This window comes from Eptatretus burgeri, unplaced genomic scaffold, assembly GCF_056783735.1.
Source record: "Eptatretus burgeri isolate ZD-2024b unplaced genomic scaffold, Ebu_testis_v1 Ebu_testis_scaffold_3160, whole genome shotgun sequence".
In the NCBI taxonomy this organism is placed as follows: Eukaryota; Metazoa; Chordata; class Myxini; order Myxiniformes; family Myxinidae; genus Eptatretus; species Eptatretus burgeri.
The window spans coordinates 165,900-190,269 of NW_028225108.1; the positions used below are offsets into that span (position 1 = coordinate 165,900).

Below are 24,370 nucleotides of genomic sequence, written 5' to 3' on the forward strand. Positions count from 1 at the left end.
CCCTGCGAAGAGGTTCAACATGTATAACATTTACCTATCACGATCGGTTTCGTCGTGGAATGTTCTGTTAACCAGGCCTTCAGTTGAGCGTAGGTTTTCCATGTTGGCAGAGCTGGGTCACACAAGTTCTTCACGAACTTGAACGAGTCTGCTCCCACAGCAGCCAAAAATAGACTCGCCTGCAGATCTTCATCAATCCGGTTTGGCGCCAAAAACGCGTCGCATCTGTCTGTGTCGTCCTCGAACAACTCCAGTTTTTCCTCGAAAGGCCCAATAGAACCAAACACCCAATATTCCCCCACACTGCCATGTCTTGAACATACCTTCCCACGTCCGATCACCTTCGAGATTCCATCATCATCGCCAGTTTGTTATAAACTTAAGAAACTTCTTCACGTCCGTATTTCAGGAAAGGAGCAGGCCCGAGTGAAGGACACGGACAACGTGGAACGACTCCATAGCCCAGGACTCGTTTATTATACGCATGCGCAGGACCCGCTACATCATGACGTCATTCAACAAAACACTGAAGTATCGACAAGAGTAAATATGGTATCCATCCATCCATCCATTGAGACCATACTCTGTGCAGAGCATTGGTGCTGCCTAAACAGTCTCCTTGGGTTTTGGGCACAATCCTGGACACAATCCCCACTCCAACACAGGATACCAGCAAGCTGGCACTCATTTTGCCGACCTCAGAAGGATGACAGGCTGAGTCAACCCCACCTGGTATTAATTCAACAGCCAAGAGGATTTGAACTCAGGGCCCGAGGATCCCAAGCCCACTACTCTCGCCATAAAGCCAACACCAGACAAATATGGTATCGACTGATCGAATACCCCCGGAACTTTTTTTGTGTTTCTTGGTCTGTTTTGGTTTGTCACGTGATTGATTGATGTACCACAGCGTACCTTCCTTTACCACACTGTACTTACAGTACCAGACGGTGCAGGATGACCCGTGGACTCTCCGGTGAAGATGACAAAGCGAACACCCCGGGATTCACGAGGGGCTCCGATGGAGGAAACGCGGTCGGTCCTGGAGATTCTCCCTTGGACCGCGGGTCCATGGTCGGTCCACCCGAGGATAAGGAGTCAGGACCCGGTACGTGACGTTTGCTCTGATTGTTTTTGTTTCAGATTCTGTTGTGAAAATGAAGATCGAGTCAGAGTTTATCGATGATCCGTTGCTTCGATAAGAAGGTTTGAATCACAAACTCATTCTTCATGTTATGGTTTTATTGTTTATAAGTAACAATAATAATAATAATATAACTCCACAAAGTGAATGTAACAACAGTATACCCGGTACTTGTTATTCCACCAATGTACAAATCACCATCAAATTTGGTAATGAATCAGAACAAGTGTTCAGTGTGTTCTGAGGTTTTTCGTCATTTATCAACCTTGAATGAACATAAACGAGTTCACACTGGGACAAACCGTACAAGTGTTCTGTGTTCTGCAGTGTTTCATCGGTTAACACACTTAAATAACCACAAACTAACTGACACAGCACTTGACACCAAAGATAAAAAGGTGTCGCCTGTTCTCCAACCAACAGCGGCTCGGCACCAGACAAATGGGAGAAGATTAAATGAACAAAGCTGGAGCTTAGACGAGAAGGAAATCATCCTCCACTGCAAAGTCTATACCATTGGTGAAGGACAACAGGTGTAAATCACAGATAATACACAGGAAAACGAAACATAAACAAACACAGCCACAATGATTGAAAAAAAATAACAAAGGGAAATTACAAAAATAAATATCTGCAGATACAGTGTAACAAATGGGAGAATGACAAAAGAGCAGGAGATTAAATAAAAACAAAGAGGTTGATAGAACAAGGATCGACGAGGAAGGCTCTTTGTAACGGCGAAGAAGAGATCAAATTAATTGCGATGGAGAACGAGTCATCAATGCTGAGACCAAGGACACTACACTAATACCTTGAAGAAAATGGCGGGATTGAGCCAATCGGACAAATTCAGGTTTTGTGGGGACGAAACAGGAAGTTCCAGTGACCTCCTTTCAGGATGTAAAATACTCATGTCAGAACAGCTGTACACAGAGATACATGACAGCAGCTGGAGGGTAATCCACCTTTACATCCATAAACATTTCAATATCCCTGCCCCAAAATAATCAAAATAATCACATCCCACATCCGATCCTTGAAAATGAACATATAATGCTCATGTTTGAGAAGATGATCCCATCGAAGTGTGTTCTTTGCAAACAAAGTATTGTGTCTGGACATGGTGCTCAAACACGAAAAGGGAAAGTCGGCATTGTTGATCGTCATTTCAGTTCCCATGACTTTGGACTAAATGAAACAGAAATCAGGTATACCAGGATCCATATACCAGGATCTGAAAATGGAGGTCAAAGAGGACTTGGAAACTGAAGAAAACTGAAATTATACCGGTGATAGTCGGAGCTGCAGGAGTGATCAAGAAAACCTTCACTGACTCCTTAAAAATCATTCCAGGGAATGAATACAACGACAAACGAACGTCATTTTAAAGTTCAGTGACGATCCTGAAAACGACCCTCGAACAAAGCTGTGAAAACAAGAAAACTTCACAACTTGCTCTCTCAAACATGACCCCTTACCTAAAAATGGAGGTGGAAACACACACACACTAACACACACACACTAACACACACACACACAAACACACACACACACACACACACACACACACACACACACACACACACACACACACACACACACACACACACACGATTAATTTTTATTTATTAAAAGTGTAAACATGAACTGGAATTCTATTTTGTTTCTCAAACTTTGGGATATCTTTAATCCCATAACTGTGTTTGTTGTTCCTCTTGTCGGAAGTTCTTCACATCACCTGTCAGGGTTTAATCTTTGAGCGTCCTCATGATCAGGTGTACAGGTGTTAACCATTATATTGTTTGTTTTTCTCAATCGTTTCAGCCTGAATCTTTGATTACTTTCCTAGTTCAATGTAAATTGGTAATTTAATCTGATTATAGTTATTTATGGACGAATATAAGTTATTAATTGTATCAAAGTCCAACTACCCTTTTCATTTGTAAGATGAGAATTCAGTTTCTTACCTTAACTTGACCCTCATCTACCAACATATTTACAACCGAATCTTACCAATCGGGTTCTTGTGGGACCCCGACTCAATATCACTCAATTTCACGAAATCTGCTGAAGTTTCATGGAAAATTAAATTTTTTGTGAACAATGTTGAGGCTCATATGAGAGCGAACACAAAGAATATACAACAAGGGGAGCAGGAGACAATAGCCGTGGGAGAGGGAAGGACAAAAACAGTGGGGAAGAGGGACATGAGGAGATCTGTGGAAGGGAGAGGGATTGGGGGGGGACCACATCCACGTGGTAAACAAGATGGAGACTACATGGAATTCCAGGAAGGAAATCAGGAAATTTGAAGGAGGTGGGTTTGGGGTGGATTAACGTTTTGGGTGGAAGAAAAGATTGTGATTTTGGTTGGAGGAAGATCAGAGATGGTGGTGAACAGCTGTTTTAAACACCTGGAGGGAAGAGTGGGATTTAAAAGAGTGTAAGTGTGAAATGTCACACAGGCACGATGGGCCAGCTGGCCAGTTCACACGTTTCATTTTTTTGCACATATCAGCACAACACCGATTTAACACGGGAAGTGTGGGAAATGTAGATTTTTGTGGATCTCGGAAAGCTTCAAAACGAGCAAAATGTGTTTTGAACAAGCGGAATTTCCGCACTCGAGGGGCGGAGCCAACGGTGACTTCTCAGCGCATGTTCCTGGTCATGGACTTGGCTCGAAAAGATCTTCAGCCTTGATACAGGAGGAGTGGAGGTCTCACAACGCGTTCGTCTGTGCTCCCTTTACCTGAACCTTCCAGGTCGTTGAGCATCACCTCGGTTTCCCTTCTCGACAAACAACAATGAACCAAATTGGAGGACGGTGGCGACGTCGTTTGTTTCAGTAAGCATTGGGGTTTCTTCAGGGTGGGAAATCTTAATATCGGATGTACCAGCCAAAGTAATCATAGCTTCGCTGACGTATTTAATCAAATGACGTCATGTTGTTCTTCATGAACATTCTGCTCATTTCACTCTCTCATTAGCCCGAGGTAATGATAGTCTTCCATCTGCTCTAACTCTTCCATCTGCTCGAAAGTCAGCTCACGTCATCTTCATCCATCCTGGCTGATGATATTTATCTAGGAGCAAATACAACCCGTCACTTTGTTGAGGGAAACCTTGGGATCCTCGAGGTCCTCAGTTCGAGTCCCGCTGGCCACTGAATTAACACTAGGTGGGGTTGACTCAGCTTGTGATCCTTCCGAGGTTCGGTGAAATGATCACCAGTACACTGGTAATAATCCCTGCGTGTCGAAGGCGACTGAAGGGCATCCGGCCGTAAAATGCCACAAGAAAAGGGAACCATGATTGGAGTCGCAAAAAGCTGAGCCCTGCTCAGGGGGAAAAGGCTTTCAAATGGTGGGAACTTTGTTGAGGGAAACATGAAGTGGGGGAGAAAGGGGACGGAGGGGGTAGAGAGAGGAGGGAAGGGGGAGAAGAGGAGGGAAGGGTAGAGAAAGGAGGCAGGGGGGAAAAGAGGGAGGAGGGCGAGGGTAGAGAGAGGAGGAAGGGGGGAGAAGAGAAGGGTGAGGGTAGAGAGAGGAGGGAGGGGGTAGAGAGATGGGAGGTGGGAGAAGAGGAGGGAGGGGTAGAGAAAGGAGGGAGGGGGAGAAGGAGCAGAGGGAGAGAGAGAGGAGGGGGAGGGGTGGATGGGAGGCGGACATTTTAGTTGTTAAAAAAACCCAATGTTGAACACGTCCTCAAACATTTGTCGGACATGCATTCACCGATGTTGTTCAAACTTGGTATGTCCACGACGAATGATGGATTACATGTGCATGTGTTTTTTTTGAGATCAGACCCAAGATGGCCGACTGGAAGCCATTTGCTTACTTAAATGTGACCCCAACTATTTCTCAGACTTGCATGCTCTGATTCTATTCAAACTTGGCAAAAGTACAGTACGTGATGGCAAACACGTGCAACTCGTTTTATTTTTCAATCTGATCAACGATGGCCGACTGGTAGACTGGCAGCTATTTTAGTTAAAAAAAAATATGCCTGGATCGAGCATGTCCTCAACCTTTGTTCGGACGTGCATTTACCGATATTATTCAAACTTAGAACACAGAAAATGAATGATGGCTTTCAAATGGCCTTCATTTAATTTCACCATCCGATCCAAGATGGCTGACTGGCAGACAAAACCCTCTCCCTTGTCCCCAATGATTTCTCAGACATGCGTGCTCTGATTTTGTTCAAGCTTACCATAACAAGAACACACGATGGAATACACTTGTACCAAACTTTATGGCCAAAGATCTGATCAAAGATGTCCGATTGGGAGACTGGCAGCCATTTTTGTTGTAAATCAATATGGTGTGGACTCGCCCTTCAACTCCGACAGCAAAATTACGAATACTGTTGCGGGCCGGGTATCGGCTTGATGGAGCAGAAGAGTCGGCTCCACGGAACACCCGGAATTTATGTCGTCACCCCGGATAAGTCTGGAGCCGACGGATCCCTTATCGGACCGAAGATCGCAAATAGGTCGACCGCGTGGGATAGGGTCGATTGCCAATTTCAATTTACCGAAATAACCACGTCGTCCAAACTACCGGGGAAATTCACCTTCAGCGGAGTTTGAGCGGAACGAGCCAGTAGCCTGCTCGAACCGTGCGTAACCCAAGCAGATGGTTACCGAGGTCCGTCGGTCCAAATGCACAATTTACCCTCGCTACTTCTCAACACGCACCGTGCTAAGCCAATGAAAGAAACACAAAAACGAGCCGAAACATTTAACAGAGGATTTATTTATAATGGGGGGAAGGGAACACACAAAGAGCAGAGTTATCTGACAATAAGAAATGCAGTTAATGTACAAGCAAAAGCACTTCTCCAGTTGCTACTTAAAGACGGGCCCATATACAGACACACACACACACACACACACACACACACACACACACACACACACACACACACACACACACACACACACACACACACACACACACACACACACACACACACACACCACACACAGAAATGGACCTCATTGGTCTTTCTTATATTCCTTTCTCCTCCGGGGTGAGCGATTCCCCGTCTGAGGCACTCTCACCTCTCATTGGCCGGTGTGTCGTGGGAAAACCGCCTTCTGTGGCGTGATTGGACAAGGGGCACGCCCCTGCCTTCCTGGGCGGAGCCCGGTCTGAGGTGATGGAAATCTCTGCCCACGTACGTGGCCGAACACGCACGTGGGCGATGGCGTCGGTGTGTGGAGTGGAGTGAAGGAGGTTTGTTGCAAACGAATCTCCGCAGCGCACACATGTAATTCCCGTTAGACACAGGTAGGGGGCCCCAACTATAAACACACACTTTACCGATATAACTGTTCGAAAGGGACGTGAATCTTGAGTGCAGTATGCTTACAAATTCGTAACAATACAACGGACGGACGATGACATCTTATGTGTTTTTTCCTTCCTAACAAGGGAGGGCAATATTTACAAAGGATAGTTTGGACTTCCACTGATATACAAAAGACACAACAAAGGATAGTTTGGACTTCCACTGATATAACAAATTTACACACTGTTTAGCTATACGAAGACAGGCGCCATTAGAAACATACTCCGAGTAAAGTTGGAGAGCAACAGAAAAAGAGAGAGAGAGAGAGAGAGAGAGAGAGAGAGAGAGAGAGAGAGAGAGAGAGAGAGAGAGAGAGAGAGAGAGAGAGAGAGAGAGAGAGAGAGAAAGTGTGAGAAGGTACTCTCTTGTACCTGGCTTGGCTGACGGGCCCCTGCTTCCCAATCGCTTGGGAGAGGGAGGATGTGAGGAAAACTGAGGATGTCTCAGGTGCATTGTCAGAGGAGGTGCAATGAAATTCAGATGAGGTACAGAGAAGGTAAAATGGAAAGACGTGCATGTCTGTGGGATCGCTCTGAAAACTCTCTCTCCCTCTTCCTCTCTCTCTCTCTCTCTCTCTCTCTCTCTCTCTCTCTCTCTCTCTCTCTCTCTCTCTCTCTCTCTCTCTCTCTCTCTCTCTCTCTCTCTCTCTCTCTCTCTCTCTCTCTCTCTCTCTCTCTCTCTCTCTCTCTCTCTCTCTATCTCTCTCTCTCTCTCTCTCTCTCTCTCTCTCTCTCTCTCTCTCTCTCTCTCTCTCTCTCTCTCTCTCTCTCTCTCTCTCACAAACCCAGAACTGAACTAAGACCCAAGAACGACGACCACTGCTTCGCAGGGTATTTTGTGGACGTCTGGCGAGGGAGGAGCGCAAAGTCAGATCAGAACAGTCAGTCCCAACTCCCCCATTGGTGCACGGACGCTTTCCCGAGTACGAGCCCCGCCCTTGCAAAGACGACGCCGGATATGGCCACATTCGTTCTGTCCCTCACCACCCGACTCATCTCTGTGATTAACATGGCGTGAGAGTATTTTGGTGGCGCTCCCTGGCCACGAACGTGCGTTGGACACCAAATGGGGGCCGCAACCAAACGGAGCACTGGGGATATCCATGCGATGTTGAACAGGTTCAAGCATGCACTTGCACTTTTAGCTCCACGTCAAAATGTTCCAAATACAAGCATCTGCAATGGGATGTGGCCTCCATTGTTGTTTTTTTGTTGTGAGGCTCGTGTTGTGAGGCTCGTGGAGGCTCTCTTGCACCTTGCATCTTGTTGTGAGGCTCGTGGAAAAGCGAACACACAGAACAGCAAGGCAGTGGGCATGAGGGGTGGGAGAGGGAAGCACAAAATAGTGGAGAACAGAAACAACAGGAGATCTGTGGAAGGAAGAGGGATGGGGCAGGGTACCCGGGGTAAACAGTAATATGGTACCATGGGGACTTTCAGGAAGGAAAACACGGAATTTGAAGGAGGTGGGTTTGCGGTGGATTAATCGAGGAAGAAAAGATCGTGATTTTAGATGGGTGAAGACATGAGATGGTGGTGAACAGCTGTTTTGAAGACCTGTGGGGAGGAGTGGGATTGAAGAGAGTGTGGGAATTTTTGTTCGAAAGGTGGGAAAAAGGAGGAATGAATGAGTGAAGGTGAGCCTAAGGAATGAAAGAGTGGAGGTGAGCCTAAGGAATGAAAGAGTGAAGGTGATAATGATTCGTGATTTTGGCAGTTTCACCAGAAGGGAATTTTAGCGTACCTTGCACACCCTGCGGAATTATAGGGGCACAGAGCGGGTTGGGGGGGGGGCAATACCGGAGAGGAGTCGGTGGAAGACAGAAAGCCCACCGGCCTGCATGCGGTGAGAGAGTGAGAGACCCAAAGACTCAGCTTTATCACGGGAGGTACCAATGATTCTAAAAGCCTTGGTTTCCACAGCGTGAATTCCAGCTCCATGTGAGGCAGACGCACCACCACAGAGGGGAGAGAACCACTGCACGAGGCTGAGGATGGAAGTTTTGTCAGTGGTTAGAAGCTCAGGTGTGCCAAGGAAGAACTTTGCACAACGTAGGATTTCCAGTCGATGACTGACTTTGGAGACCAGCTTGGAGATGTGGCTTTCCCAGAAAAGATCCTGACAGATAGTGAGACCCAGAAGCTTGAATGAATGGACTTCTTCAAGGGGATTGTTGAGAAAGTAGATGTGGTGGGTGGGCGGGGGGGGGGGTTCCAGACGCTTCTTTCGGGGACAAATAGTGAGAGTGTGAGTTCCACGTGTTGGACCAGCTTGTGATTTTATCCAGATCTGCAGAGTGAAGAGGCTGCTCTCTGATGATTTTAAGGATGACAGATGGTATGACAGAGGGTGGAGTCATCAGCAAAGAGATAAAGAGGATTTTGCAGTCTGAGAGATCATTAATGAAAACCAGTAAAAGAACAGGGCCCAGAACGCTGCCTTGAGCCTGGACAGGAAGAGGAGATGAGAGAGAGGAATTTTGGGCCACATGTTAACTGCGACAGGAGAGGAAGTCTGCGAGCCATGAGTGGAGATTCCTTTGGATCTGAAGATAGTTTGGTGAGCAGGACAGGGTGCCTGACCGTATCGAAGGCATGCAATATGTCTCAGGATATGGCTCTGATTTCATGTCTGGCATTGAGTACATCCATCCATTGTTGGGAGAGCAGAAGCAGCATATCTGGGGTTGAGTGACCGAGTTTGAAACCAAATTGATGATCGAAAATCAAACCATTGGAGAAGAGGAAGGATTTGATGTCGGAAGTGATGATGGATTCCATGACCTTGCTGATGATTGGGAGAAGGTTGATTGGTCTGCAGGTGCAGGTATCTATTTTTGTACCTTTTTGTGCAGGGCAGTAACGTTTGCTGATTTCTCCGAGATCTTAAAAGTTCCGTGATTGTCCGATATCGTCCCCGATATCTTTAAAGGACAGTGGTGCACGTCCTTGATGGTGACTGTGGTTGCAGCATTCGTAGCAGTGATGTGATGATAAATGACCACGTGATCTACTTGTGCTGGATTGCGATTGTGGATTTTACTTCAATGACTGTGTGAAATACACTTGCATGTTGAGCCTGCTCTGCACTTCCTGTTCAATAGGACCAGCAGAAACCAACGGCGTGGAGATGCACCCGGACTGCAGGAAGACCCTGAAGGTTTGTTCCCGCAGCCGTCTCATCTCGAGCTGTCTCAATACGTGAGCCATGTTCTGGACCTGAGCTCCCAGTATGGAGGATACAATTCCATCTGCAACGTGGAGGGTCTACCGAACATTTCTTCCATCTCCGGGGACTTCATGCACGTGGCCGTGCCGAGAACATTCAAGTTGTGGTGGGACCGCTTGTCCCGATGGACACCCGGACGTTGTCCCAAGAATCCCGAGTGGTTTAAAAGCCAGGATTTCATCGAGTTACATTTCGACTTGCCCGTCTTCCCGACCAGGGTCTCGGTGTTGGAGACGTATCACCCTGGGTATGTGGTTCGGATACTGGCCAGGTCCTGGGATGAAGGTGAAGATTCTGCTGTGTGCAGGTACCAATGACCCTTTGGGAGTATGTTTCGTATCTGACTGGTCTTGCATGACTATAACGGGATTTCAATAACATCTTCGTTATTTGAAGACCACCTTGTGAAGACCTCTTTTTTGGCATGGAGCTCAAAATGCATCTCTCCATTTGGTTGTGTAAATTTTGAATACAACATCAAGTTTCATTCATTTATTTGTCAATATATCGATAATTCCAGCAATCTGTGTGTCTGTCTGTCTGTCTGTCTGTCTGTCTGTCTGTCTGTGACCACTGTTTCTCGACAACCACTGGTCTGATCGAATTGAAACTTGCCAGGCATATTGCTGGGGCCCTGTGGATGTGCCTTTTCAAGGTTTGATATTAATCGGACAAGTGCTTCCCAAGTTATGGCCATTTATTTAACAATCAAATGACAGGACACGGTGCTATGACGTCACAATTGACGTCAGAAAAAAATTTTCTTGCACGTACGGCCACACACATACGGGCACGCACGTACGGGCACGCACTAGTTTATTTAATAATGTGAGTAATGTCCTTTTACACATCCGTTTGTATCACATTGGAGATGTTCGACATGAGTCACACCCTAATACACAATGTCTACTTCATAGTAAAATCAAAAGGACACTCCTCAAAAGGTTTACTTTGGTGATGTACGATGCAGGTGGCGGACGCTGTGGTCCGGCCCTGCGGACACCAATCTTCCACCGAACGTCCCTTTCATGTTTTCCCCACCGATACAACCACCGGGTTTTGCGACGAACATCCTCCGCCTGGAGTTCAGTTGCTCCCTGAACGCTTACCACATGGAACTGGACGCTGCTGTTCTGTACGGTATCCCGGTGGACATCATGCAACCAAAGAAGAGCAAGAATCAGGATCTTGCTGAGTCAGAAAGACTTCGGCAGAAACAAAACACGATGGAAAGAAGGAGGAGACGAGATATGGAGGAAGAAAGGAGGGCAAACGAGGAGGAAGAGAAGCTTTCCCCCTTCACAAATAATGGATATTTTGACCTTTTACCTTTCGAGGTGAGTATGTGAACCCCGACTCGTCATCTTTTCTTCTTCTTTTAAAACTTGGTTTTCCAGATCAGATCATCTCACTGTTTGGATTCAGAATGGTTTCAGACGATGGCGTCAACATTGAAATGGCTGTCCAAGTCTGTTTGTGTTTGTCGGTCCTTGATGGCTTCACTGGTGGTTACCTGGGTTGTTTTAAGAGTTACTGGTTTATCATTTGATGAACATCCTTGACTATCTGGACAGTGACAGTTGGTCAGGTTGATGCACTGATCATGAAATCGATGTTTTTTTTGCTGCCTTACTTCCACAACAGATTATCGAAATTATTTTATCGCACATGACACTCCCTGAGCTGTGTTGCCTCGCTCAATGCAGCCGTACCCTGCGGGACTGCTGCTACAACCCTTCCGTGTACAAACACCTGGACCTCAAGCCTTTCTGGCCATCTCTCTGTGAGGAGGACCTTCTGGCTTTGAAGCCTCGTCTCACCCATGCACGCTCGCTCGGTCTCTCATGGACTGGAAACGATGGAAGATTCAGTCCTTCAGTCCTTAAAAAGTGAGTACTTGATTCCAAAGGTAGTAATCGACGGCCTGGGTTTAGGTGAACCATCTCCACTTCTCTTTCATTCTGATCAGTTTCCTCTCCTGTCTCGTCTCTTACTGCTTCTCCGATCACCAACAAACTTAGTCGACATAATTACCAGTTACAATTCTGTTTACAAAATATAAATTTACTTACCACTCTTCAGTTTATCCAGGTTGACCAGATCAAAAGTAGAGTTTTCTCAAAGCGTTTCCCATGCTGAAGTCACAGAATTTCGGTGCTCGGCACCATTGCGTCACCAAATTGTTACTGCTGCTGATTTTATTTCGTTTGATTAATTTTTCAGTGGCCCTTCTGTCCTTTCAAATCCTGTGCCATGTCCTCAGCAGTCCTTGACAGGTGGCTCTTCCAACGTCATTATACTACAGAGTGGTTGTTGTGGTGCAATCGTCACGTCCAATCACATCCCATCCCATCACCATTCCTTGACGGTTGTATCCAACTGCTATAAATAAGCTTGGTCACCCGATCAAGATTCTGTTATTTCGACTTCAGTAAACCATCAATTATATGGATTTGTGAAGCTATCGCAAAAAAAAAATAAAACAAAATAAACCCCCGAGAGTGCACCAGGGCAGTGATTGGCCAAATGGCCTCCTTTCTTTCTTTGAGTTTAATTTGTTCATTTTCACACGGAGAAACACACACACACACACACACACACACAATATCCTTGCAGGGGTACAAGGGGTTCCACCCACGACCTGACCCATTTTTATTCCAATGGTTTTCAGACCTACACAAACATACATGCAGAGAATTTGTCTGGTGGAGCTGGAGGAGGTTGGATTTGGAGGTGGGTTGTTCTCTTGACCTGACCCTGGGAACTACGAGCAAGTTTGTTAAAGTTGCTGGGGATTGGTCCATCCTTTTCTTTTTATATGGGTATTTCCATACGTATCGTCAATCGGTAATTTAAACATACATGTACCCCGAGACACCCAGAATATCAAACAATGTCCGAATTGGACAAATGAACAATTTTTTTAGTCGTCGGCTTCTGATAAGCCCTGCACTGTTGATAAGTTGAATTCCTGAGTTTATATTTTGTCATTTGGCTCAGATTGGGAGGTTGTAGAGATTATGGCATGTGCGGAAATGAAATAAAGCCACAAACGCTGGCGTGTCCAGGTATAAGCATTACAATGTACCCAGTGATTTGTCGCTGTGATGAACTGGCAATCGATGATATGAGTGAGGAAAGTGAAAAAAGAAACATCATTGTTGAGAAACCGTTGCGGCCTGTTCCAAGTCAAGGCATTGTTGAGAAGGCCAAAAAAAATAGCGAATTAAGACCCCAGCGAGGGAGAGCGAGGTGGCCGAGGAGGCGCCTGGTGAAGGATATAATTAAATAAGGCCGTTCATTACTTCAAAAGGAGTGTTTTAATTAACCCACACATCCAATTATCAGTCATGCACTCCCTTGGAGTTCCCTAAGTATGCATGCAAAGTATTTGGTTAGTAGGTTTTATGGTTTTGAAATCATGGAGGACACACACACTGACAAACACACTGACTGACTGATACACGCACACACACACACACACACACACACACACACACACACACACACACACACACACACACACACACACACACACACACACACACACACACACCGTGACATTTATTATTTTTCCTATTTTTCCTCTTTTCAAGGACGTCACCAAAACTCTGGGTTGCATCATTTTACCCATGATCCTTCATGGTGTACAACTCCATATATGGTGACAAAACGGCTTGAGTTAATTACATTGCTTTGCAAAAGACTTTACACCTTTACGAGCATTTGAAAGCATAAGTGTGTTGTTCGCCATTCGTTGATGTAGCAATAAGAACACAGAGCTGTATCAATTATGTCCTCATGGACCTTATATTGTGGCGGATTTGGAAAACTATCGCACTCAACATCCAGGTTCCTATGGCTGAGTTATATCGGTAAGTATGTGTTTTAAAGATAGCTCCCGTCCCTTATCTAATGGGAAAATAAATGTTCATGCGCTGTGAAGTTATTTTAATAGTCAGGTTTTCTTTTCGTTCATTTCTACACGCCCATCAACACCAGCAACACCTTCACCTCACTCTGATGGACGCCATTATCCCCATGCGTTCGATCACGTACGAGGGCGGAGTTCAAAGAGGAGCATTGCGGTGGCTCTCGACCAATCGGGATGCATCGGGTGACGTGACCATCGCTCGGCCAATCGGACTTCCCCGACTGTGTGAGGGGCGGTCCATGTGATGTCACCACGCCACCTGGCCAATCGAAGTACTTGCCGCCCGTTTTGGCCAGTGAGAGTGAAGGCGAGCGATATGGGCGCCAAAACTGGCCAGTGACAGGGCGACGAGGGATTCTGTGCACAACGCCGTCCGGTGTGGAGAAGTAGGGAGGGCGGAGACACCCCACCCCTCCTCGGTGGGGGGCGAGGGAATAAGAGCGCAGACGGCTGGTCTGAGGAGAGAGATTTTCTGGTCGTCAGTCGTCAGTACAGGTCGTCATTAGTCCCCGTCGTCAGTGGTCGTTGGTCAGTCGTGGTCAGTAGTCGTTGATCAGGCCTACGTCACATTTGCTACGGCGGCCGTGGGGTCTCCAAAATCTACGGCCACGAGCAATTATAGGGCGGCCGCAGTATTTCCACGGTCACACAATGTAGCAGTCACATATGTTTTTATTTTTCGGGGAGCCGCACGGCGTATTTATAAATTGTGGAAACGGAAAACGTGGGGTTGCCGTACGGTCTTTGATTTGATGTCGCACGGTGACCTTAAGGGGGCCCTGCGGCGGCCATATAATTTTCAAGGCAGACTCAAGGTTCCCGCAAGGCGACCACAAGGGGGCCCTAAGGCGAACGTGCGGCCAGACGGACGGTAACGAATGGGTTAATTATTTATTTATTAATTTTTACCAGTTTTTTTTTTCGGCTTGTCGAATTGCGACGGCGAACGGAGAAATGAAAAAAAGTTATAACTGCGTTATAATTCCACAGTGACCCCTACGGCCTGTAAAAGATAGCCAAATGGCGTAGGGCCACCCTGAGGCCACCGCAGAAACTCTGCGGCCGCTGCAAGTTTCTGTCAATTCAGAGGGGGTACGGCCGCCGTATCCTCGCCGTAGAGCAAATGTGACTTAGGCCTTAGTCGTCGTGAGGGGTCGTCGTCCTCCTCGTCCGCCTCCTCCGCCTACTCCTCTACATGATCGTGAGCTTGGTGATCACCTCATCTCACCTCAGTCGTGTTCGGCTGCGCTGGTCCGTCCTTCGGTGACCGGAGCTCCGGGAAGGAGTGGACGCCCAGCCGCGCGCTCGCAGCCAGGAGCCAGCTACCCTGATCCTCAGCCCGACTGTCCTCCGGGCTGGAGGTCCAATTAAAGACCATTTGGTCCGATTCTTTGTGTGTGCGTGCGTGTCCTGTGGGCCCCATCTTTAAGGAGTAAATTGTTTAAGTGCTTGTGCTGTATAAAATTGCAATTCTCAATACTAGTCGGTTTCGCTGTGCCCTTCTGTGCTTCCCTCGTTCCCCACCGATGTATCAATAAACCCCATCTGTTCAATGTTTCAGCTTGTTCGCGTCTCTTCCTTCATTGACTGAACGTGTCGCGTGCCGGGGAATTAGCAGGCCAGTACCGCGCCCGTTGTAACGGGACAACCGGACCGACGGAACTCGGCGATCAAACCGCTCGGGTCGCACACGGAACGAGCACGCTGAGCGGCTCGTTTCCGTGCGGGTGCCGTCGAGGGTGTGAAGGCTCGGTAGATCGCCACGTGGTCTCGAGGTATTTTGAAGATTTGGCAAATAACCCTGTACCACGTGTTAGAGATATTGACCCTTCACGGTCCAAAAAAAAGGACCCGTACTCTTCGGACTTTTCCGAATAAGTACGATCTGAATTCGACGCCGACGCCGACGCTGCAGCTCCATCTCGCGGTCGTGCTCGTGCCGATGCCCAGCCTCGCAACAATATGCATTTCCATGGGGCTCCTGTTTGGAATGACACAAGCTTCAATCAAATCAGTTGACACTCAAACCTGGGAATAATTTATTCCGAATCACAGACACAAACTCATAGACGACTAGAGGGGGAGCACTCGGGAGAGTGCAAAACCTCCGCCGCTAATACTGCTGGGTCACTCAAGTGAACCTTATATCTTATTCATTAAATATGTCAACAGTGCTGACAGAGTTATAGTTCTTTTCTCCAACATTTTTTTGGGGGCGGGGGGGGGGGGCGGGGGTTGGAAATCACTTAAAACATGTAAAAATGCAAAAAAAAAAAAAAATCGAAATTTTGTTGAAAAAAAGTTGCAAAAATTTTTTTTTTCTAGAACAATTTTTTTTGGGGGCGGGTTGGAAATCACTTAAAACATGCAAAAATGCAAACACAATTTTTTTTCTTTTTTGGGGGGGTAACAATTTTTTTTTTGAGGGGCGGGTTGGAAATCACTTAAAATATGTAGAAATGCAAAAAAAATTCTTCTCTAACAATATTTTTTTGGGGGGTAACAATTTTTTTGGGGGGGTAGGGTTGGAAATCACTTAAAATATGTGGAAATGCAAAAAAAATTATTTAACAAATTTTTTTGGGGGTAACAATTTTTTTGGGGGGTAGGGTTGGAAATCACTTAAAATATGTGGAAATGCAAAAAAAATTCTTTAAATTTTTTTTGGGGGGTAACAATTTTTTTTGGGGGGGTTGGTAATCACTTAAAATATGTAGAAATGCAAAAAAAAATTCTTCTCTAACAATATTTTTTTGGGGGGTAACAATTTTTTTTGGGGGGTAGGGTTGGAAATCACTTAAAATATGTGGAAATGCAAAAAAATTCTTTAACAAATTTTTTTGGGGGGTAACAATTTTTTTGGGGGGTTGGAAATCACTTAAAACATGTAGAAATGCCCAAAAAATTTTTTCTCTATTTTTTGGGGGGGGGGGTAATTTTTTTGGGGGGGGGTTGGAAATCACTTAAAACATGTAGAAATGCAGAAAAAAAATTCTCTTTTTTTGGGTGGGGGTAAAAAAATTTTTGGGGGGGTTGGAAATCACTTAAAACATGTACAAATGCAAAAAAAAAAAAAATTTCTCAATTTTTTTTTGGGGGGGGACCAAGTCCAAAATTTAATGGCATGATCCTTGGACCATACCTCACCCCCCCCACCAAGTTTCGTCGAAATCCGTCGAGGAGTTTTTCCGTAATACTGTTCACAAACAAACAAACAAACAGAAAGGGGTGAAAACAGTAACCTCCCTTCCATCTTCGAAGATGGCGGAGGTTAAATATAATAATCATGTTTCTGATGAGCTTTTATATCAGTCGTTGTCTATCATCTCGGTTTTTGCTCATATATTTATTTTAATGGATAAAAGCCTTTATTTGTAAAGTTTATAGCAATCATGAGGCTTTATTGAGCCACAGCCAAACGAAAAAAAAATTAATAGAAGTAATATTGAAACTAAATTTTCTACCACAGCAGCAGCACACGTGGATCGAAGTAAAGTTGGTTTTGAAGTTCGTCTTGTCTCTCACGGCTTTGTTTAAAACACGATCCCAATGTGTTCCTGCGGTACTTTTTCAGTTTACTGGGTGAGTTGTCTGAGCACCTACTGCACCTGGAGCTGTCAAACTGCCATTGGATCACAAACGAGTCCTTGGAATCTGTAACCATGCTCTGCCCAAACCTTCGTGACCTGGACCTGTCGTCATGTGACGGAATACCACCCGGGGAATTCAGGCAGCTCTCGTCCTTGCATAGGCTACAACGCCTCGTCCTGTACCGAACGCGGATCGATGTAAGCTGTTAACGTCGTTTATGTGCGTTCACTCTCTCGCAATATTGTTATTTATACAACTATTGGAAGTAAATCTGTTTTTTTTTTATGGCAATGTGAAATCGAGACCCCCAACCTCTCCCCCTTCCTTTGCTTCCCAGGCAAGTGGATTGAAAGTCTAACGCAGACGGAATGAGAAGCGTGAAACCAAAATTAAATACAAGGAACATATTCATATGGATCTCAGAATCGAATCCGACGAATGCAGGCAAACATTTAAGTCCACAGACAGCTATTTCCCAAAATACATGTCCAGGATAGACCCATCCCCATGTTTGGTGGGATTCTAACTTTGATGCATTGAGAAGGGGAAAGAATAGATTCCCTTTCTTATGGGATGGCCCTTTTTCTCTTCACAACAGACACATTCATGCAAGTGAGATAGCCGTTCGTCCAGCGGAGGCTCGTCTACCCTCTTTCCATCGACGTTCGACACCTCGTTCAGCAGCTCTATAGACGCGAACTGGCTCTTTTTCGTTTTCGTTTTATGAGCGCTTCAAGTTTTCGCTCAGTAATTCTGGCAAATGGCTGTTGTCTGCCGTTCGTCCAGCACCAAAAAAACATGCCATCGTCGGCCAGGAATGGCCGTGAGACGGTCGGTTTGTCACGGGCAACGATGCGCCAACAGGCAAGGTGGATTTGGCTGAAGTCTGCTTGAGGGTCCCCCCAGACTGGCCGCCTGTAAAAAGGATGAGTGCACCGGTTTTTCAGTCAGTTGGTTGACAGCTGGTTGCGGTTCTTACAGCTTTGAGAGTTTTGCAACAGTTTGTGTCAGCTGGCGACAGTTCAGTTTGTGACAGCTCGGTGACGGCTATTTTCAGTTCCAGTCAGACGGCCTTGCAGCCTCACAGATTCTCACAGCTCCTTACAGCTGCCCGTTGGTTGTGGCTCCTGGTGACTCCTGACGGTGGGTGACGCTTGGACCGTAAATGCTGGTTCTGTTCGAGACCTCCTCTGGGCGTACCTGATTCTTGGCTTCCCTGGTTCCTGGGGGTGACAACGTGACGTCGATTGGCGTTCAAGCCTGTTTGCGAGTGGGTGCACGGCAAGGCAGGGCGCCAACAACAGAGCAAGGCGAGCGAGATCGGATTTCTCTACCCCCCCCTCCCCTTAATGATCCTTGTCTCGTGTTTAATTGTTAAGTATAGTGATAAGCATCTGCTCTTTGTCTCTTTTTCTATAAATGCCTGATTAATTCTTTATTTTCTTCAGATTATTTTGATTGATTTGAATTTTCTTATTTTCATCACAAGGAAATAGAAAGTGATTTTTAATTATTTATTCCTTATTAATAAATTCCTTGTTGACGTTTCAACCTGTCCGTGCTCGTCCTATCCTTCCATTGATCCAGCATTGTCCGAATGTAGATAGACTGGGAGGTCATGACCACACAATTTGACCTGTCATCGTCGGCACGCACCAGTGGTAAACGCTCGGCCACCATAATTAGGATCGAATCAAGAAAAGATTGGTGCATCGCTGAGGGCGCTTGACCTCCAGTTCAATGCAAAAATTCGACGGTGGACACTGGAACTTTTGGTAAACTGATTGGCGTTCGTGGTTCGAAAACAACCGACCGTATGGCGAAGTTAATTGCGAGCGGTAGCACCAGGTCCGGCTCTTCCAAGGAGAAACGGGGATAAACACCCTCATAATACAATAACAATATGAAGCGGGAATTTCGTACATTTCCCGTGTGCTTTGCTTCCGTAGTCCATTGAACTTCGGCAAGGTCGATATGGTCTTGGTGGTGCCCTTCTTTGATCTCCATGGTCTACTGCCTGGTGAGATTTTTTTGAATCTCCATGAGATTGCAAATGAGATTGCCAGGTTAACCTCACCTCCATGATGCATTACCCCCTGCTGGCACGGTGCCACTTTGATGTTTTGACCCTCAGACTGGTTCCTCGATTTTTTAACTCCATAAAGCATTGAATTCTGGAATAAGCCACCGAAATGAGTCTTTCTCTCTCTCGTTCTGCTCCGTGGATGGGAAAGGGATTATTTTCCCAGTGTTAAAAGATGACATCGTACTCCCATCTTCTTTCAGACGGAGAGTCTCTTGGCGATCACTTTCAACTGCACAGAGTTGAGGCATCTCAACCTCGGAGACTGTTCTGAGGTACGTGCACCTCTTTGTTCCACCACAGAGGTGTTTTACAGTCAAACGATAGTCCCTTATGATTGTGAAGACAAACTGATTTACTTCCAGCTTGGGATGAGTTCATCTGATTTGTTGATATTTTGTTTCCTCGTCGCATAAATATAAACCCAGTCTCTGTGTGGTTATGATTAAACATGTTAAAATTTACATTTTTTGGTTGTTGACCCCACCCCAGGGGGGACATGACGAAAAATGATTGTGTTCTTGCCCATTCTTGCCATGTGGTGATCACAACTACCAAGTTTGGTGAATTTCTGCCCATCTGTTTCGGAGGAGATAGTGTGATGGACGGACGGACAGACAGACAGAGTCGATTTCAATACCCAACTGTTTTTTCAAAAAGCTTCGGGATAATGAAGGAATTAAATTTTAATCAAAGCTCGTGCCTGAAATAAGGAGACGAGGACTGTATGTTTGTCGTACACTGCCGCTGATGACATCTTTGTTGGAGATTTGTTTGAGTTTGAATGTCCCATATGTTATAGGATTCGCAGAAGCATTTCCTTCCCCTTGCTTCAATGGGTGCCACGATGCATGTTCCTCATCTTTCCAACCTCAGGTGGAACATCCTGACACGGTGTTACTCAGTCTGGCCTCAAACTGCCAACAGCTTCGCTCGCTCAATATGTGGAGATCCATGGGGCTGACGGAGGACGGATTGGCACACCTGACATCCGGTTGTAAGGATATCGAGGTGCATGGCCTTACATAAACACGGACACAATGCTTGAAAGTTTCTGTTGTTGAATAAGGAGAAAGCGGAATATTTGGGACAAAGAAAATTAGAGTTTCACACGAAATGATGTGGATCGTTCATTATCACATCAAATATAATTTGTATCACAAGGTGACTGAAGTTGAGTCATTTCAAATGGAAAAAAAAATCCTTTAAAAACCTTCTTCTCTGAAACCGCTTTGCAGATCGACGTGAAACTTCTTATTTATGATCGAATAACCACGATAAACAAGGTTTGAGAGCAAAAACGTCACAGGTCACGTGTTTGGGCAGCTATACTGGATTGCAGTTAAAAGGTTTAAAAATCTTGTTCTGTTAAACCACCGAACCAATTGATGCAAAACTTTAGGTGCATCATTGAGTTCCAATGACATGATAAAAGTTTGATAACTAAATCGTCATCGGTTAAGTGGTTTCAGAGAAAATTATTTTGAAACGTTTTCCTTCAATCTCATACAGCTGACAAGCCATGTGACCTTTGATGTCATTGTGGTCGCACTTTTTTTCCACGTGGGTGGTGGATATATTGAAAGTTTTGTTTCAATGAGTGAAGTGGTTCCAGAGAAGTACATTTTTAAACGTTTTCCTTCCATCATATATGGCCAGCAAACCTGGTGAAATATTGTTACGAATTTGGAAGCTCACTGCACTCAACATTCAGGTCCTTATAGAACAGTTATATCGGTAAGTACGTGTTTCGAGTTAGGGCCCCATCCCTAGTCTCATGGGAATTAAATGTTCGTGCGCTGCGGAGTATTTTGATAGTCAGGGTTTTCTTTTACATTTTTACATCACTTACAACAGCACCAGCGGCACCGTCGCCTCGCTCACCGACGCCATAGCACACGTGTTTCTGGCTGCGGACGCGGGTGGGACCCCTCGCTCCAGAGCCGACTCCGCCCACGAGGGCAAGGGCGCGCCCTTCGTCCAATCAGGAGGCTCATCGCCTCAGATCGGGACTCCACCCAGAAGGGTGGGAGTCGCCCCGCCTTCCGTGGGCCTGTCCAATGAGGGACGGCCAGCGAATCGCGCGACGCAACCGTCCAATCAGGAGGCGAGTCAGGAGGAAGAAATCCCTCCCACCTCGGGAGAGGAAGAGTGATCGGGGCGTTCTGTCTGGCTGTCTGGGTCGGCCTCGCTTCGTGTCGTTTGATCCGTGGAAGCTTTTCCGGCCTTGAGCGCCTTTCCCCTCGTCCGCCTTCGTGCTGGCTGGCGTCCGTCGTTCTATCCCTCGTCCCGCTGGCTGGTGTCCGTCGTTCAATCCCTCGTCCCTGGTGCTTGGTGCTGCGTTGAGGCAGTGGGTTCGAGTTCCGCCATCGGACAAGCCTGACCAGACCGCACGAGGCGGACAGGTGCAAGTGCAGGCTCTTGCCCTCAGCTCGCCTTCCCTCTGGTAACTCCGCTCGGTTACGCCGGATCCGATCCGTTACCCGCAACTCGGATCGGACAGAGTCGGCCGAGGGTGGTTTGGGTGGTTTACAAGAACAAGCCGATTAATTTTTAGTTCATGTCCGAATCCATATCCGCCCGATCAGTGGGACACAAAATGTAAACTGATCAGCCTGACGGAGGTACGCTCTCTACCGAGTGCCCTTCCAGTTTACACAGCATTTATCTTGTGACTTTGAACAAACAACTCTCCTCCTCTCATGACACCCCCTTCCCTCCCCTTTCCTCATCGTTTTAAATTCCCTTTCTACCTTCCAGTGTCTTGATAACTTAGAATACTGAATGGTTTTGTTGGGCTTGTTATTTTGTGGCTCTGGGAAACACTCAAGGGGCTATAATGCCTCTCTAATTGTACAAAGTAGTTCTTGAATCAATGGGAATTTAAAAACTGCACACAATACTGATGTTGATTTAATTGATCCACACTTAAACTGTTCCACACAGAACCTGGACCTTGGCTGGTGTTCGAATGTGTGGACAGGAAGTGGTGTTCTCGGTGAGATGTTGAGAGAACTGCCCAGACTGCGCCGACTGGTGTTAACGGCGAACCACTCCGTCAGCGACACTGACCTCGAATCGCTCGCCAATCACTGCCCTTTACTAGAGCAGCTGGACTTACTGGGTATGGTAATTGAGGGGATTATGGGAATTGATGTGGATGGATCCAAGAGGGTCACAGAGGTTCCTCGATGTGTAAGGAAAATATAAATTGCAAGCAGAAACGAGAACGGCACTCGGTGGAGTGCGTACCTCCTCCAGGCTGAACCGTTTACGTTTTGTGGTCCACTGATCGGCTGGATCTTCATCCGGACCTGAACCAAAATCTAATCTGCTTGTTCTTGTCACCAACACAATTCATCCACCAAGTTTCATCCGAATCCGTCCATATAACGTTTTGAGATATCGGTTTTGACCCCAGATCTCTCAATGGTGAAGAACCACTTATAAAATTCTCGTATCCGGTTCCAGATCTTCAGGTCAGGTCAGGTATGGGAGCATGTGCCAGAACAGCACGTCGCTGCGTCCACTTTCCGCCGGTACTCCAGGGGCCTCCGTCTGGCCATCCCCCAGGCAGATGCCAGGCCCATCCCCATCTCCTTGAGATGACGGTCAACCTGTTGCAACCATGAGGCACGTGGTCGACCCACTGGCCTCCTCCACTCATGAGACTCCCTCGCTGAGAGAATCTGGTGAGCAGGATCAGAGTCAGGAAAACGAGCCACATGTCCATACAGCCGCAACTGACGCTCACGGACTATGCAGGTAACAAATCTCATCCGAGTCTCTCTCAGCAACCGCTCGTTGGACACAAAATCCGACCAGCGATAGCCAAGGATTCTCCGAAGAGACCTGGTACCAAAGGAATTAAGTCTCCGTCTCAGATCCTTGGTCAGAGTCCAAGTCTCGCACCCATAGAGCAAGACTGGAAGTACCAAGGACCTGAAGACTCGGACTTTCGTCCTTCCGCACAGGTACCGGCAGCGCCACACCCCACGATCCAGTGAATCCATGACTCCCCAGGCCCGACCCAGACGTCTATTGACCTCTGACTCGCAGCCAGCAGAGACATGAATATCACTGCCAAGGTAAGTGAATCTCTCCACGCCCTCAACATCCTCACCACAAACAGACACAGACAGGACAGCAGCATCCAAGATGTCACCGAAAGCCTGGATCTTAGTTTTGACCCAAGAAACCCGTAATCCCAACGGCTCCGACTCCTCATTCAGCACCTCGAGGACCCCCAAGAGGATGTCTAAAGTCTCCGCAAAGATGACTGCATCATCTGCAAAGTCAAGGTCCGAGATCTTGACATTCCCAAATGACGCACCGCAACTTGATCTCTCCGACATCCTCCCTAGAATCCAGTCCATACAAGTGCTGAAAAGTGTGGGGGCAAGTGCACATCCCTGACGAACTCCAGTAACAACTGGAAATAAGTCAGAGATGGTACCACCACACTTCACAGCACTCTCAGTACCAGAGTAGAGTTCAGACATCAGATCGATCAGTTTTGGTGGCACCCCACGAAGACCAAGAATCCTCCAGAGGACATCCCGATTCACTGAATCGAACGCTTTACAGAGATCAACATAGGCTGCAAGCAGCCCCTGCCGAAACTGTCGTCTGCGTTCGGTAAGGACACGAAGGGCAAGGATACGGTCAATCGTTGACCTCTTTGGTGTAAAGCTTGACTGCTCTGGACGCTGGTGCTCAAGCAGATGGTGGCGAACCCTATCGAGAATTATCCGAGCAAAGACCTTGCCCGGCACTGAGAGCAGCGTCACCCCTCGGTAGTTGCTGCAGTCTTGGCGATCACCCTTCCCTTTCCAGAGAGGGACAACAAGGCCCCTCTTCCAGTCAGTTGGGATGATGCCTGTGTTCCAGGCAGAGCACAAAACTGCATGCAACGACACGAGCGCAGCATTTCCACCAGCCTTGAGAAGTTCGGCATGGATGCCACAGATCCCTGGAGCTTTGCCCCGTTTCAACTGGTTCACCGCAGCCCGTGTTTCCACAAGCGTAGGTG

The 24,370-nt window shown here is 46.7% G+C and overlaps 1 protein-coding gene across 5 annotated transcripts in view; it reads left to right on the plus strand.

Moving 5' to 3' along the window:
* The first annotated feature begins 32 nt into the window (after positions 1-32).
* Positions 33-24,370, plus strand: part of LOC147006619 (F-box/LRR-repeat protein 4-like) — a 159,761-nt gene continuing 135,423 nt past the window's right edge. For 2 of the 5 annotated variants that reach the window (XM_085868345.1, XM_085868344.1), the window contains exons 1-4: positions 33-1,108; positions 3,910-3,992; positions 9,606-10,037; positions 10,701-11,067. In XM_085868345.1, the coding sequence (XP_085724471.1) occupies positions 983-1,108; positions 3,910-3,992; positions 9,606-10,037; positions 10,701-11,067 (1,008 nt within the window). In that variant the 5' untranslated portion in view covers positions 33-982. The remainder of the gene's footprint in view (positions 1,109-3,909; positions 3,993-9,605; positions 10,038-10,700; positions 11,068-24,370) is intronic. The other 3 variants (XM_085868361.1, XM_085868360.1, XM_085868367.1) reach the window with 3 other exon arrangements.